This window comes from Silene latifolia, chromosome 8 (genome assembly GCF_048544455.1).
Source record: "Silene latifolia isolate original U9 population chromosome 8, ASM4854445v1, whole genome shotgun sequence".
NCBI classification, from domain to species: domain Eukaryota; kingdom Viridiplantae; phylum Streptophyta; class Magnoliopsida; order Caryophyllales; family Caryophyllaceae; genus Silene; species Silene latifolia.
The window spans coordinates 74,152,072-74,167,336 of record NC_133533.1 but is presented as its reverse complement, the minus strand read 5'-3'; the positions used below and the strand labels follow the sequence as shown (position 1 = coordinate 74,167,336).

General features: G+C 38.4%; 2 protein-coding genes across 2 annotated transcripts; one reads left to right on the top strand and one right to left on the bottom strand.

Annotated features, from left to right (window-relative positions):
- The first annotated feature begins 7,350 nt into the window (after nt 1-7,350).
- LOC141596969 (cysteine proteinase COT44-like) lies at nt 7,351-9,856 on the top strand. Its single transcript, XM_074417253.1, has 5 exons — nt 7,351-7,896; nt 8,052-8,287; nt 8,396-8,536; nt 8,683-9,111; nt 9,399-9,856. The coding sequence occupies exons 1-5, from the start codon at nt 7,428-7,430 to the stop codon at nt 9,561-9,563; spliced, it is 1,440 nt and encodes a 479-aa protein (XP_074273354.1). The 5' UTR covers nt 7,351-7,427; the 3' UTR covers nt 9,564-9,856.
- A 758-nt stretch (nt 9,857-10,614) lies between these two features.
- On the bottom strand, nt 10,615-11,786 carry LOC141596970 (uncharacterized). The gene has a single exon (XM_074417254.1). It carries the CDS (start codon nt 11,689-11,691, stop codon nt 10,807-10,809), a length of 885 nt encoding a protein of 294 aa, XP_074273355.1. The 5' UTR covers nt 11,692-11,786; the 3' UTR covers nt 10,615-10,806.
- Nucleotides 11,787-15,265: the final 3,479 nt, after the last annotated feature.

The following is a 15,265-nucleotide window of genomic DNA, read 5'->3' as shown; positions in this document are numbered from 1 at the left end:
AACTAGGTTCGTCAAGGTAATCAAAATTGGGGGTTGTAAATTGTGATTTCTAAACTAACAGGGTAAGGAGAAGAGGAATAAAAGAAGGAGGTTGACAGATAAGGGAGAATAGCTAAGACAAGCGGTTCACCATAATCATCTGGTCGAGTAATCTAGTTCCCGGGTCAATGTGGTACGGTCTAAGGGGTAGCGAACGTCGCCTTTCGGTCCTTAATTCACCCTAAAGCGTAAACAGTTTAACTTTCGCCCTCGCTGCAATACTCTATTGTTCGCTACTAGTCTCCCCCTTCCAACCTTTCGGTCCAGGTCGAGGTCCACTAAGAATAAGGGTCTAATTGCGTCGACTCAATTAGGCAATTACAGTTATTTGTAGCATTTAAACAACGAAGACGGTACCGGTATTAACCTGGTGAATTGATTACTCTCCCTTCAAATCATGGGTCCCCTATAGTCTTAGCATAGAAATTTAGCTACTCATAATTATCAAATTAACAAATACAATAACCAAATAATTCAAACTAAACATGATGAATAATCTAGTTGATTGAACTATTATAAAATAAAGAAAGAAAAGGAATTAAAAACAATAAATACGACAGAGAAATAATTAAATTGATAATACCGAATCAAAGTGGCAAGGTAGAGAGTAGAATTCCCCAATGAACAGTGACAAAGTAACAGATGAAATGTACGTAGTGAAGGAGATCGGAGTAACGTAGTGTTCTCCTCAGTCTTATACTGAAAATTGTCTTAAACCTAATCCATGGACTGATTACAAAAGCCCATAAAAGATTAGGCGGAAAATAAACTAAAGGCACACGAAAACCCCTCGATCGAGTAAGATTATTACTCGATCGAACGCCAAGTCCCTCGATCGAGGTCGGACATCCTCTCGATCGAGCACTGCTTCCCGAACCTCCTCGATCGACTCTATGAACTGGTCGATCGACCAGTGTTGAGTGTGTAAGCATTCGATCGAGCACTAAAGCACTCGATCGAGCTATATAGCGCACTGTGACTTGAATATCTTCCTTGACTCAGCTCATACGTCCTCCAAGTGTAAGATTCCTTAGCTCCGGCTCCTTATTTCCCATGAATGCGTACAAATAGGACAATTAGGGCTCGATTTAGCTCCTCCTCGGTCAATTCCTGCAAATTACAATAAATAGACCAAAGTAGAGTATTCGGGGGTATTTGTAGCCAGATGCTACATAAAAGGCACGGAAATGCGTGTAAAAATGAGGTGAAAACCTTATATAAAAGACACGCATCAAAGAAGATGAAAACTCGGAGAAAAAAATGGGTAAAAAAAAGAATGACCTGCTACAATAAGTTAATGAAACAACCAATTCTAGTCAAAGCGAAGGAGGGCATTAGTTGGTTATATTGGTAGTTAAAATATAGTTTGGAGTATTTTGAGCAGCACACTCATAGTTCGGAGTATTCCTATCAATTAATCCTATATTTTATTACTCAAAATGTAAATTATATATTTTCAAATTACTGTTTTATTGTGTTTGGAATACACTTACACTACTACAAATCCAGGCAACAAAAACGGCCTTTTAACAACGCTTGTTCACGAAAATCACCAAAAGACGTCGTAAAATGGATAATTATCTTTGCGCGAAATTTTACTAAACTTAATTACAACGGTTATGTGTTGTTAACCGTTGTTATTGGTTTTAACAACGGGTCAATCTTGCACAACCGTTGTTAATATAAAAACTAATAACAACAGTTTACTCTGTAATACATTATAACCGTTGTTAATAATTTGGCGCAAAATTAGTGAAAAGTAATTACAACGGTTATATTAGAACCCGTTGTTAATACTTTTTAACAACGGTTGTCAAAAGGAGCCGTTGTTAATATATTATCTAATGACAACGGGTTTACGTGTAATAACCGTTGTCAATACTTTACCACAATATATACCACACAAACACAGATCAGCTACAATGTAATACTCCGTATTTTAATAACAATTTATAAGAATAATTTATGTAATTTAATAATTGATTAAATGACATTTCTAATAATGAATATAAGTAAGACGTTAATTAAATAATAAATTAATAATTCAAGTCGGGAATTGGGTTTGGCTAATATTTGTGCTTTGGGCCGTGTGCTATTATTATATGGGCCTAAATTTATTAAATTGGTATGAATATAATCGGGATTTATATCGGGAATTAATAATAATATAATACGGAAATAATAATATATAAAAGTAATAATAATTATATCAATAATAATAATAATAATTTATGGCAATAATAAATTAGTAAATATTGTATGAGGGAATCCTATTTATGGTAAGATTAACATATGTAATAATAATAATAATATAATGATAATTATTATAATAATAATTCCTATACTAATTAGAATAAGGTAAGTTACATAGTTTCCTAATTAGACTCGTATTCTCTAAATCTTACACTATAAATACCCTATTAAATCTGAGAAATTAATTACAAATCAAAAGAAGAAGCTTTAGGAGGCGGAAAGAAAGAAGAATTAACAAAATCAATTAATCGACTCAAGGTAATATTTCAGACCATCTTATGTATACACTTTAGCATATTATAACTCGTAAAATAGACCACCATAAGACAAGCCGTGACCATCGTTGAGATCGTGGACCACCAGAGACCTTATTTGACCCCCTTGGACCACCTTAGACCGGCGGGGAAGAGGGTTTTCAAAGGGGTTTTGGTGGGTGGTTATATGGTTGTTGATTTCGCATAAAACACGGGTTAACCCCTTTGCTGTGACTCGAACAGACTCGGGTCTGGGTTGGTGGAACTCGGGGTGACGGGTCGTCGGTGCTGGGTGGTTTTGGGTGGTTGTTTCAGGTGTTTTGCGCGGTGGTTGGCCGGAATTACGAGTTAGGGCAAAAGGTGTTGTTTTGCACGCTAAAACCGATTCTATACCCTTTCCCGTGACTTGTTTGACTCGAACCTGTGTTGGTTGGGTTCGTGGGAGTTAGGCGGTTCTAGTGGTGGCATTAGTCTGGTGTGGCGTGGTGGTTAGCGTGGTCGTTGACCGGAGTTTCATTAAAACAGGGGAGTGTGTCGGTTTGGTTGTTGTTGTGTCGAGTGCAGGTGTTTATGGGCCGTGAGAGAGGTGCTATTGGTGGTGCTTACGTACGGTGGTGGCCACGGGCTGCCATGGTGGTGGTTTGGTGGTAGTGTTGGGTGGCTAAGCCGTGTATGTACATGGTGTCGGGTATTTGTTGTTGCGGTGTAGGGCTGTTTTTATGGGGTTGTTGGGGTGTTGGTCTGGGCTGCTGGTGGCCACCAGGGAGTGGGTTTGGAGAGGCTGCGGTCCACGGTGGTGTGTGGGGTTAGGGATGTCGTGTGTGGGCTGGAGTTGAGCCGGTTGTCGGGGAGGTATCAACACGGGTTGAACCGTATGTCATGCGTCCATAATCTTTTGTTTCTTTTATTATAATTGGTGTTCTTAAGAGTTAAGTGGGATTTAAATATTGTTAGATGGGTCGTTGAGACGGGTTTTCATATTATTAATTTACGTAAAATATAACTAATATAATCGAAGCATAATTAGTATAATTAGTATATAATTAATTATATAATTAGTTTAATTGTATAGATTAGTAATTGTAATTATTATTTATGTTAGGTGACGGAATTGTTGAGAAGCATTATTTATTGGATTGCTTTGCTATTTTATTGGATTGCTGAAAAGGTAGGAATTTCCTACTCAACTCGGGTTTTTATTATTAAGTGAATGGATGTTTAAATGTGACGGTGGATGAGACTAAGATTAGCAATTTATGATTTATTATTGGAATAGAGTATTTGAGTATGTTAAATTGTTGGTTGAGCAGTAAGACGGGATTGTCATTGAGTATTGGATTGTTGGAGAGTTGATTATTTAGTTGAGCATAACACGGAGGGTGTTACTGCCAGTTGTGCATAGCGAGCAATCGTTACTGCCAGATGAGCATAGTAAGTAATTACTACTTCCAGAGATAGTTGTGCATAGTAAGTAATTACTACTGCCAGGTGAGCATGGTACGCAAGTACTACTGCCAGTTGAGCATAGCACGGTGTTAAGGGGGTTGTGCTACTGCCAGAGATGTAAGTGAATTGTACGGATGAAGTGATGAGAATTTGAAGGATGTTTATTTTGGTTGGATTATTAATATTGTTGTTTAGTTTATTCCTACTCAACCTCGCGGTTGACTGTGTATTCGTGAACACCTGCGGTGAACCGTTTTATGGGGAGCAGATTTGACAGGTACTAAAGATTAGCTGACTTGGGAGCTTATGGGTTTGCGTGAGGATTTGGCAAGACTACCTAGAAGTATAGATCACTTAGTTATTTTATCACTCAGTTGTATTTATTTCCGCTGCGAGTTTGTAATTTATTTAGTTAAGCTGTTTTAGTAAGTTGTAATAAAAGTGTTGAGTAGTAAAGTTTTAATAAAGTACTTTGGTTCAGTTTAATTTGTACTCACTACCTCGAAAAACCGAGATGGTAACAGTCCTATTTATTTGGGAATATCTAGCTAAAGGCTCCTGAATAAATGGGGGTGTTCCATACAGCCACAAACACAAACACACAGCCACACTCTTTCTCATCGTCGCTTTATCATCTCCGTCACTGTTGTTGTCATCGTCTCTTTCTTTCTCTAATTATCAGGTATATATCTATCGCTTTATGGGTTTAGGTTTTGTCATCTCCGTTATTATTATTCTTTCTCTAATTATTTTATTTGCATGTGTTTTTCTCCGTCATTGTTCTTTCTCTAATTATTATTCGCTTAGTTTTTCTGCGTTTATTAGTAAAACAAAGAAGATAAAATAAAACAAAGAAGATGATGGAGAGGATAGTAAAACAAATGCACATTTAACATACATAAACTTAATTAATTGATATATATACATAAACTTAATGCATTGCTAAAAATACAATTCTTAGATGTTCATATAGGGATGCATTCTCTTCTATGATATTCATCCTCTCCTCCTTTGCTATTTGGAGGTTTCGTTCTGCAGATGCAATATCTTCATGTAGCTGCATTATCTGCGGCTCTAACAAGCCATTTTTTTTGGCGTCCTTGAGTGTGATCCGAGCATCCTCAAGGAAGAGCCTGTACTTCCTCTCGATTTCCTGCAAGCGGCGTATGAAACTTTTGTTGTACTCGGTCATAATGCATGTTAAACGAATGGTATCATTCATTATTGAAGGAAGTTTGGAGTTTATTAGGTTTTAAAGATTTAGGGTTTGGAGTTTAGGGTGGAGATAGTGATATAATGGACTGGTTATTGAGATAGTGGAATGAATTTGTAATTAGTAATGTGTCGTTTGGGTTGTTTTTTAATTAATATGTTTAGGGTTTGATGCTTAAATTAATACGAATTTTGTTTAGGAAGTTGTGCCATATCCCTGCTTCAAATCTTATAACCCTTCGCATTCCATATATTGTGTCCTTTCATGCTGCCGGGATTTTGGCAGTAATAATGCATGCATCTAGTAATATATAATTAATTGATGCAGGAGGGATTTTGGCAGTAATGCTTTGTATTTTTATTTTTTTTATTTTTTTTAAAAACAATAACAACGGTTATTTAAAAAAAACCCGTTGTCTTTAGTTATAACAACGGTTTTTTCTATTGTAACCGTTGTTATAACTTCCCACCAAAAATTAGTCACACTTTCCACAACGGTTTTTTCTATTGTAACCGTTGTTATAACTTTCCCACCAAAAATTAGTCACACTTTCCAGAGTCCATTTTTGAAATAATGGTCAAAAATAAAATATTTGTCGTTTTGGGTCGGTTTTGAAAATATTTGTCAAAATGGTGTCCACGTAGGCTCGGGATTTTTAGACCTGAAACACGCCACTACTAATGGCGTGTTTTGTGAAGGAAACACGCCATTAGTAGTGGCGTGTCTTTACAACAATTTTTTTACTCAACTGACTAAACTTTAAAAAAAAAAAAAAAAAAAAAAAAAAAAAAAATTACACAAGACACGCCATAGGGGATGGCGTGTTTCCCCTCCGAAACCCGCCATTCCCAATGGCGTGTTTGTTTTAGTCCATTTTTTAATGAAGTTTCTTTCCCTACTCATTATAAACACGCCATTTGTAGTGGCGTGTTTTAGGTCCGGAAATCCCGAGCCTACGTGGACACCATTTTGACAAATATTTTCAAAACCGACCCAAAACGACAAATATTTTATTTTTGACCATTATTTCAAAAATGGATTCCACTTTCCACAACGAATGACTTGTAACGACAACGGCGTTGTTAATAGTTTTCACAACGGGTTTCTTAAAAAAACCAACCGTTGTTAAAACCTTTAACAACGGACGCTTTAACAACGTCCGCTTTTTTATATAACAACGGTCTTTAACCGTTGTTATACCATATATCTGTAGTAGTGTTATTTATCGAAACAAACAAATAGTTGACTCTGTTCTTCGTCACATATTAACAATTTACAACAATTACGTAATCTCATCATGAAGTCTCTAACTATGAACTACAAGGTTCATGCAAAAAACTCTTTCGATACTAAAGCTTACATTCTGAAACTACTTCTTACTCGTATGCATCACACAACCTTCCAAGTCGACTTATTAATAATACTCGATACTAAATACCAAATTTCATCACATTCCGTCCCATTGTAACGTCGTTAATCAACCAACATGTTATAATGTCGTTTAATAAACCAAAATCGCATTTTTACGTCTTTGGTACATTGGAAAACTGAAGCATAATCTTTTAAAACCTTATTCAAATTGCCACGTCACAAGTCGGTTTAGGCCCTATCATTTCGGGTTTTATCGGCTGATCGGTTAACCTTCGGGTCAGTTCATGTCGGCTTTGGTTCAACAAATTTTCGGGTTTAGTCAGCTCCTCTAGAATTCAACTTCAACTAGTTAATAATCGGAAAAAATCGATCCGATAATGAATTGAGGAGCCACGTGAGATAAAACATATCTCAAACCCGACCCGACCCAACCCAATAAAACTATCTAAATGACCTGATCAAAACTATCTGAATGACCCTACTAGACAATGACCTGAGCCCGAGCTATGAATCCATCCGACTAACCCGACCCATAAGTGACCCGAATACCGGCACAACTCGATATGACCCGAGTCGATCAAACCGACCAATACCCAACCCGACTGACCCGATTACATACCACCTCTACACCCTACCAATGACTAAACGTAATGACAGCTCCATGTTGGACTTGGTTATTTTATGAAAGTTGTTTTGGTATAAAATGGAGTGGTCAAGCATCAAGTCAGAGTCATACTCACTCCATATTTCTGTTATTCACCCGCCAACAAACATAACCATAAAGTTGTTTTCTGATATTACCTTTTTCTTGTTTTCCCTCCAATATTATTCAAGATTTTCACCATCAATCAATGGCGGCCAAACTTCCATTATTTCTGTTATTCACCCTCCATTTATTCCACCTTCATCTTTCTCAAATTTCATCATTTACTCATATTAACAATAACAACAATATTAATTCATCAAGCTATGATCTTTTTGAAAAATGGTGCAACCAGTACGGAAAATCATACCCTTCTCAGCAAGAAAAACGATATAGGTTCAAAATCTTTGAAGATAACTTGGAATTTATCAACAATCATAATAGTTCAGGAATGTCAAGTTATACACTTGATATCAATGCTTTTGCTGATTTGACCCACCTTGAATTCAAGACCTTTAAGCTTGGTTTCTGTCTGTCTTCTAAGCATTTGAGCAGGATCAAGCACAAGAACCCGGTTCAGGATTCCGGGTTGACACGTGATGATGTGGGTGTTCCTCCTTCTCTTGATTGGAGGGAACAAGGTGCTGTCACATATGTAAAAGATCAAGAATATTGTGGTGTGTAATTTTGTCTCCCTCTTTTGTGTATCCTTGATGATGTTCACGCTTTTAAAGTTCTCTTGGCGACATTGTTAAAAGATGTACATTTTTGCGTCCTCGAAAACTTTGCATTCCTGAGTAACTGTCTAACTGATAGAGTTGGTATATTACAGGTTCCAGCTGGGCTTTCTCAGCCACGGGAGCTATGGAGGGTATAAACAAGATCGTAACTGGGTCGTTGGACATCCTTTCGGAGCAAGAGTTGATTGATTGTGACCGATCCTACGACAAAGGCTGTGACGGTGGCGAAATGGACTATGCATACCAATTTGTTATCGAAAACCATGGGATTGACACTGAGGAAGATTACCCTTATATTGCGAAGCAAGAGTTTTGCGTTGAGGATATGGTGATAACTCACGAATCTTTCTGCTTGCTTTGTTTTTGTTCTGCCTCTTCACACTTGTTTGTCGATAGCTTATGAACAGTATGTTCTAACTGGAATGTTCTTTTGCAGCTTGAAAGACATATAGTCACCATCGATGGTTATGCTGATGTCCCTCCCAATAATGAGAATGAGCTTCTGAAAGCTGTTGCAGCTCAGCCCGTTAGCGTTGGGATATGTGGTAGCGACAGATATTTCCAATTCTACTCCAAGGTTCTCCTTCGATCCCTAGCCCGTGACCAAACATTTCTTTGCGAAAAAATGTTATTATTATTGAAAAATGGTTTCATAAATGTTTTTCTATTATGTTATATTTATTAGCAAACTCTTTCTGAATTGTTTTCGTATAATGATAATAGGGGATCTATTCCGGGTGGTGCCCCATCAACTTAGATCATGCTGTACTAATTGTAGGCTATGGGTCAGAAAATGGGGTGGATTACTGGATAGTGAAGAACTCGTGGGGAACAAGCTGGGGTATGAGTGGTTATATTCACATGGTTCGAAATAGTGGAGACGCGAAAGGAATATGTGGTATAAACATGATGGCTTCATATCCGATCAAAACGAGCTCAAACCCACCGCCTCCACCACCCCCAGGACCAATATGTAGTATGTTCACTTCCTGTGCAACGGGCGAAACTTGCTGCTGTACACAGTGGTTCCTTGGATTTTGCGTGTCATGGAGATGTTGTGAGCTAGAATCTGCTGTTTGCTGCAAGGATGGCCAACATTGTTGTCCTGATGACTCTCGGATTTTTGATACACGAAGAAATTTGTGCCTTAAGGTTAGTGTTAAGTTGCCACCATTTCAACTATTGACTCTATTGTCAGATTTGAGGTGTCGGAAATATTCATTCAAATAATTAGGCATTGTTGACGTGAGACTGGACGGTTTTATGAGGCAGATTGCATGTTTTCATATTGACGTCAAATGTAACGCATTCATACCTCGAAAAGAATTTGAATGTACAGAAAGTTAGAAACGTAAATGAGACGTAATTTGGGATATGTTTCTTGTAAGCTTCTGAAAGTGTTCTTACATTGAGCCTAAAACATATACTCAATCTTGCAGCAAACAGGAAACACGACAGTGGGGAAACCATTCAACAGCCTACAGAGCGGCCTGAGAGATTTGGCACTTGAAGTCCCCTTTTTGGCCCGTAAAGGCTTCTTGTTACAATGGCTACGCAAACCATTTGGTTTCTATATTCTCTTATTTTTCCTTTTTATCTTTTAATCCAGCGTGTAAGGAAAGGACATAGGAGCATGCCACTTTCTGATATATAGGACGTAGCCCTTAGGTCGGATAGTCCATGGATTGTCTTATGAGAACTTGTGTTCTGTGTTCGGTCCTGTGTAAATATCAGTGTTTGTAGAAAGTTCAGTTTGGAGTTGAAAAACATTACGCAATTGTAAGCTCTTATATTGCAGGAGTGCTGCTGCAAAGTGTTGGCCTCAAAACAAAAGCAACAGAGAGATGTGTAAGCTCTAGCCTTTCTTTACAAGTGAATGATCAACCAGAATATAACCTGTCTCATCATGTTTGTTCAAGCATTTTTTTCGAAGAAAATTTCGATCAATCGTAAATAACCTATGAGACATGAGTCTATGACAAAGGAAGGAAGTACTAGCATGTTCAGTGCTAAGGCTCCAAAGCCAACCTACGTTACTATTTTCCTCGCAAAGGGCAGGGCAATGTCTAAAAGATAGAAGACATTTAAAGTTGGCTCTGCCCCTCTAATTTAATTCGAACACTAATTGATGGTTTCTGAATCTCATCTCGTCTTTGGTAAAAAGAAAAAGACCAGAGCTTCAAAAGTTGCAGTGTTTCAACCTTCTTACCTTTCTAAGCCTACCTCAACATAATCGCAATGATTCAAGGGTATCAGAACTTCCGATCATACAAAGAGTACAAGCCCGAAACCATCATACAGTCACACTACCAATGAGTATGACCACACAATAAACGTAATGACACTAGCAACAGTCAATTAGTATAAGATTAGTTTCTATTGCGACACCTTGGATGAACAACCATGGAACTTTCTCAGTCTCTTAAAACCTAGAAGGATCAATAGCACTTGCTGTAGTTTACTACGGAGTAAATGAATCAACACCAACCTTAAATGAATCGATCCTACAATCTTCTTACAACAATGTAATCATAGAACCGTAATTCACAGGCTTCAAAATTGGCAGAGATATTTCAACATACAACAAGTCTCCCTTAAAACGGATATAGCTGTCTTAAATGAGAATTTGTGTTCAACAAATATGAGCCAAATGAGTTTTTGGTTTATAGTGGAAATGACTGTACTTTCTATTCGGCATCAGGATGAGAAATTTACAGTATTTTGTACCAATAGTAGTACACAACATATATTAAAATCATAAACAACAACAAACAAAAACATTTTATAAAAATTACCTAATCTATATGCACAAACACAATTCCACCCCTCACTCTCAATCAACTTCAATCAAGAAGACGACGACGAAGAAGACGAAGATGATGACGACGGAAACACATCCTTAACGGCAGAAGCAGCACTAAGATAATTAAGTGTGTTCCTTAGCGTTTCCTTCTCCCTCCTCAACCTCGCCGCAGTATCTTCAAGCTCAAGCAACGCCTGCTGTTCACGAGGCGCACCTTCAAACGTACTCGCCACGAAAAACGAAAACGGCGTCGGAAACAAATTCCGCCGCAAATCACCAACGTCTTTCTCCGGCTTTCCATTCAACCTATTGCTTAACCTAATAACATCCTTCATATGCGCCTCGACATCGGCGGCTAGACTATCGAGATCACCGTCTGCAGAGTCGGACAATGCCGCGGGCTTATCCTCGAGGTAATCGACTTCGGCAACGAGGTACGGTTTGGTACGAATGATTTTATTAACGCGAAAGCGATCCTGACCTTTGCAAATGAGGAAAAACCTGTCGTCGGCGAGGCGCTCATGTTTGACGACCTCGCCGACGCAGCCGACCGCGGCGGTTGAAGCCGAGGCGGTGAGAGAATCGGTGAAAATGACGCCGAATCTAAGATCAGTTTGGAGTAAAGTGTGCATCATGATGCGATATCGAAACTCGAAAATCTGCAACGGTAATATCGCGCCGGGGAAGAGGACTAATGGGAGTGGAAATAGCGGGAGTTCGGTAACGTCGTCGTTTTGCGGAGGCGGGGTGTTGTTGCTGTGGTTATATTTTTCGGAGGAAGTAGAGCGGCGGAGGAAGGAGAGGTTGCGGCGGTGGCGGGAGTGGTGGTTGAGGAAGAGGGAGTTAGGGTTAGGGTTGGGGTTGTGAGTGATGGAGGGTTTAGGTTTAGGGGTGATGGTGGAAGAAGGGAGGAATTGAGGGAGTGCCATTGTTAGTTGAGGGAGTGGTGGAGAGAGAAGGGAGAGAGTGAGGATATTCAATATTGGATGGGGTTGTGGTTTGTGGTGAAGAGGTGGGGGGTAGGGTCCAGTTGGAGAAGAAGATGGATATCTTTGGATTTGGATTTTTGAGGACTTGTATTATTGTTGTTTTTCTTGTTATCTTTGAATGTGTCCTCTCAATTGGATTTTTGAGGACATATGACGAAGTCCAATCTCAATTTTTGTGTCAAGGCCCTAGTTAACTTGACATGATCAAAGCCCAATATGAAAGGGTCCTGCTATATGGTTAGATTAGATTGGTTTGTTTGCAAGTTCTAACAAAATATTACTCCCTTTGTTTTCTTATATGGTTTATGAGTAGACTTGGTAAACGGGTCAGGGTCGGGTGGGCCAGTTCAAGTCGGGTTATTTTTAGATCAATTACATGTTGTAACACTGTTTCTAAGTGCTCAGCGAAGGTTCCGTGCAGCAGAGTGAGCAATATTCTTCCAGAGATCAATCATAGAGTGCTTTTGTGAAAGAGAGGGACATTGTTGGCAACATTTTAATTTGTCAGGATCTTATTAAATTGTATAAAAGGAAAACACGTTCTCCGAGAGTTATGTTGAATTGAAGCTTGACTTGCAAACGGCCTATGACCCTGTAAAGTGGGCATTTGTAAGGGATATGTTAGAGGCTCTAGGTTTTGAAGGAGGATTTATTGATCTGATTATGGAGTGTGTTACTACACCATCTTACTCACTTGCTCTTAGTGAATAAGTATTTGGATTTTTCAAGTTAAAATGCATGGGGCTCAGACAAGGTGACCCTCTGCCACCTTTGCTATTTACTATTTGCCTTGAATATTAGAGTAGATTTTTAACTGCGATTCAGAAGTATGATGAATTTTAATCCACCCATTATGAAGTAGGATTGGCCTAAATCATCTATGTTTTGCAGATGATTTACTCATGTTTTGCAAAGAGGAAAGGTGGTCTATTCTTATCATGCTCAGAGCTTTGAAACTTTTTAAAAGGCTTCTGGACTTTGTACGAATAACGGTAAGTCAAATACGTATAATGAGAAGTATTGAGGAATTACCAGGTATAAAACAGGGAGTATACCCTTTAAATATTTGGACATCAATATTTCTCCAAAGAGGTTGTCTATTCTAGACTGTGCTTGTTTGATTGATAATGTTGTGGACAAGATTAGAAGAATTGGTCCGAGGAAGCTATCCTATGTTGGGAGGGTGGTATTGATAAAATCTATTTTGTCCAAACTACATAATTAGTGGGCCAGAATATTCATACTTTCAAAGACTGTGTTAAAAAAGATATAGGCTATATGCAGACGGTTTCTCTAGCATGACAATGAGGGGAGTGATAAGCCCGCCTTAGTTGCTTGGGAAAATGTTTGTAAACCAAGGAAGAAAGGAGGACTAGGATTGAAACTCCTATGTCAATGGAATATGGCACCTATAGCAAAATATATTTCGCAAATAGAAAATAAAGCTAACCACCTTGGATTAGATGGGTTCATGTTGCTTATATAAAGTACAGAGACTGGTATAACTATGTTCCTAATCAAGGGTCCATCTAGGCATGGAGAAAAGGGGTTAAAGAACAAATGGGGGTTTAAATGTTCGACTCTGGATGGCTATAGTCTGGTACACCCTTGATGCGGAGTCCGTTTCGTGTTCACAATTAAAGATGTGGTCGTTGGGTCACGGTCGAATCAAAACACAATTTATAACTTCACAAACAACTCTACAATTAGTAAAGAGGCAAGTAAAGGTCGGATCCCAAGGGACGGGAGTTGAAATGAGATTTCTATTGCAACTAGCGGTGTCTAAGGGGTGTCACAAATTGGGTTGATGTAGAAGGTTACTAAACTAAAATAGAAATGAAAATAAACAAGCAAGATGAATTAAAGGGGTGTAAACAATTGATTAAAAGCACTAGGGTGTTATTGGATCATAGGGGAATCATGGGACATGATCATACAAACATGTTCTCAAATTATAAGCAAGCAATTATTGTTGTGATGGATTGAGTTGGGTTATATCTTACAATCCTAGGAAAGTTTGGGTCCCGGAGCCGAATCGATTAGATTGTACAACACCTACAAGTCGACTTAATCTTCCCTACTCAACAACATGCATGGTCTAATGAGACTCGAGTTGGGTTATGTCTTACAAGTCTCATTGAAAAGATAGAAGATGATAGTAAATGCAAGGATTCATAGGCTTAGCATTTCATCAAATATAACATGTGCATGAGTTGAGATCAAAACAAGCAAGCAAATAAAACATGAAAGCATATTAATTTAAGCATGAATCATTCCCCATGTTGGTTTCCCCTAATCACCCATTTAACCCTAGCTAAGAGACTACTCACTCATTATCATGTTGATCATGCTAGCAAGGTTGTCAATCATACCAACAATATTAAACATGATGAATAAATGGAAGTAATTAACAATAATTAAAAAGGGATTAAGAGATTATACCTACTAATGATTCCAATAATAAAGCAAAGATAAAAGAAGTACTTGAATGCTTGATTGAGAGGTTGTCAATCTCCCAATAATAACCCAAATAATCTTCAATTACCCAAAATAAAGGATGAACAAAAGAGAGATTAAGGAAATAAAACTTGTATTAGAACTTGATTAATTGTTGATTACAAAACTAAAGAGAGATTTGATTGATATTAACTACTCTAATTATTGATAAGAAGAACATGCTCCTCTAATTAGACTAATGGGGTATTTATAGTGGAAATTAGGAATGATGCATTAGGGTTAACTAAGGGCTAAACTAGTAATTACACTTTTTAGATTGAGCAAGGAGGACCCGGTATTTTTCGAGAGAAGGGCTTCTTTCTTTGTAGCTTGGAGAAGAGGAAATCGTGTTGTGCTGGAATCCGGGCGGAATAAGGTTGGGACGGGCGGAATCTGGCGTTGGAATCCGAGCGGATTCAAGGGAATCCGGTCGGATTGTGGAGGTGGAATCCGAGCGGATTAGAGCAAAGCCGCACGGATTCTGCAGCTGCGGGACGGACGGATTGGTGACAATCCGCTCGGATTGTCACTCAGCAACACATCTTCTTCTTTTCTGCCCTTTTCTTCATAAATTCCTTGGGGACTCAAGGATCCTTTCTCAACATTGCTCTTCTACTATAATATGTACAAAGGCCTTCTAATCTTGTCTCTCCTTGATGCTTGGTCATTGAATTCGATCAATTTAATCTCGTTTTGCCATGAAAATGCAAGATTCTTACTCCTTTCCTACCAAGGGATCAAAATCTCAAAGAATATGCAAAACAAAGAACTAAAGATAAGAAATGACCCAAATATGCACTAAAAAGCATGGGAACAAGGCTAATTCGGAGGCTAAATATGCGCTAATTATGGTCACATCAAATATCCCCAAACCGAACCTTTGCTCGTCCCGAGTAAAGAGGTGACAAAGACTAGGACTAATACTAACCTATCCTAATAATATAGCCGATATGAGACAATTAGCGGGTCTCACTCCGCCCCTTCAACTCACAACAAGACAACCACGAGGTAGGATGCC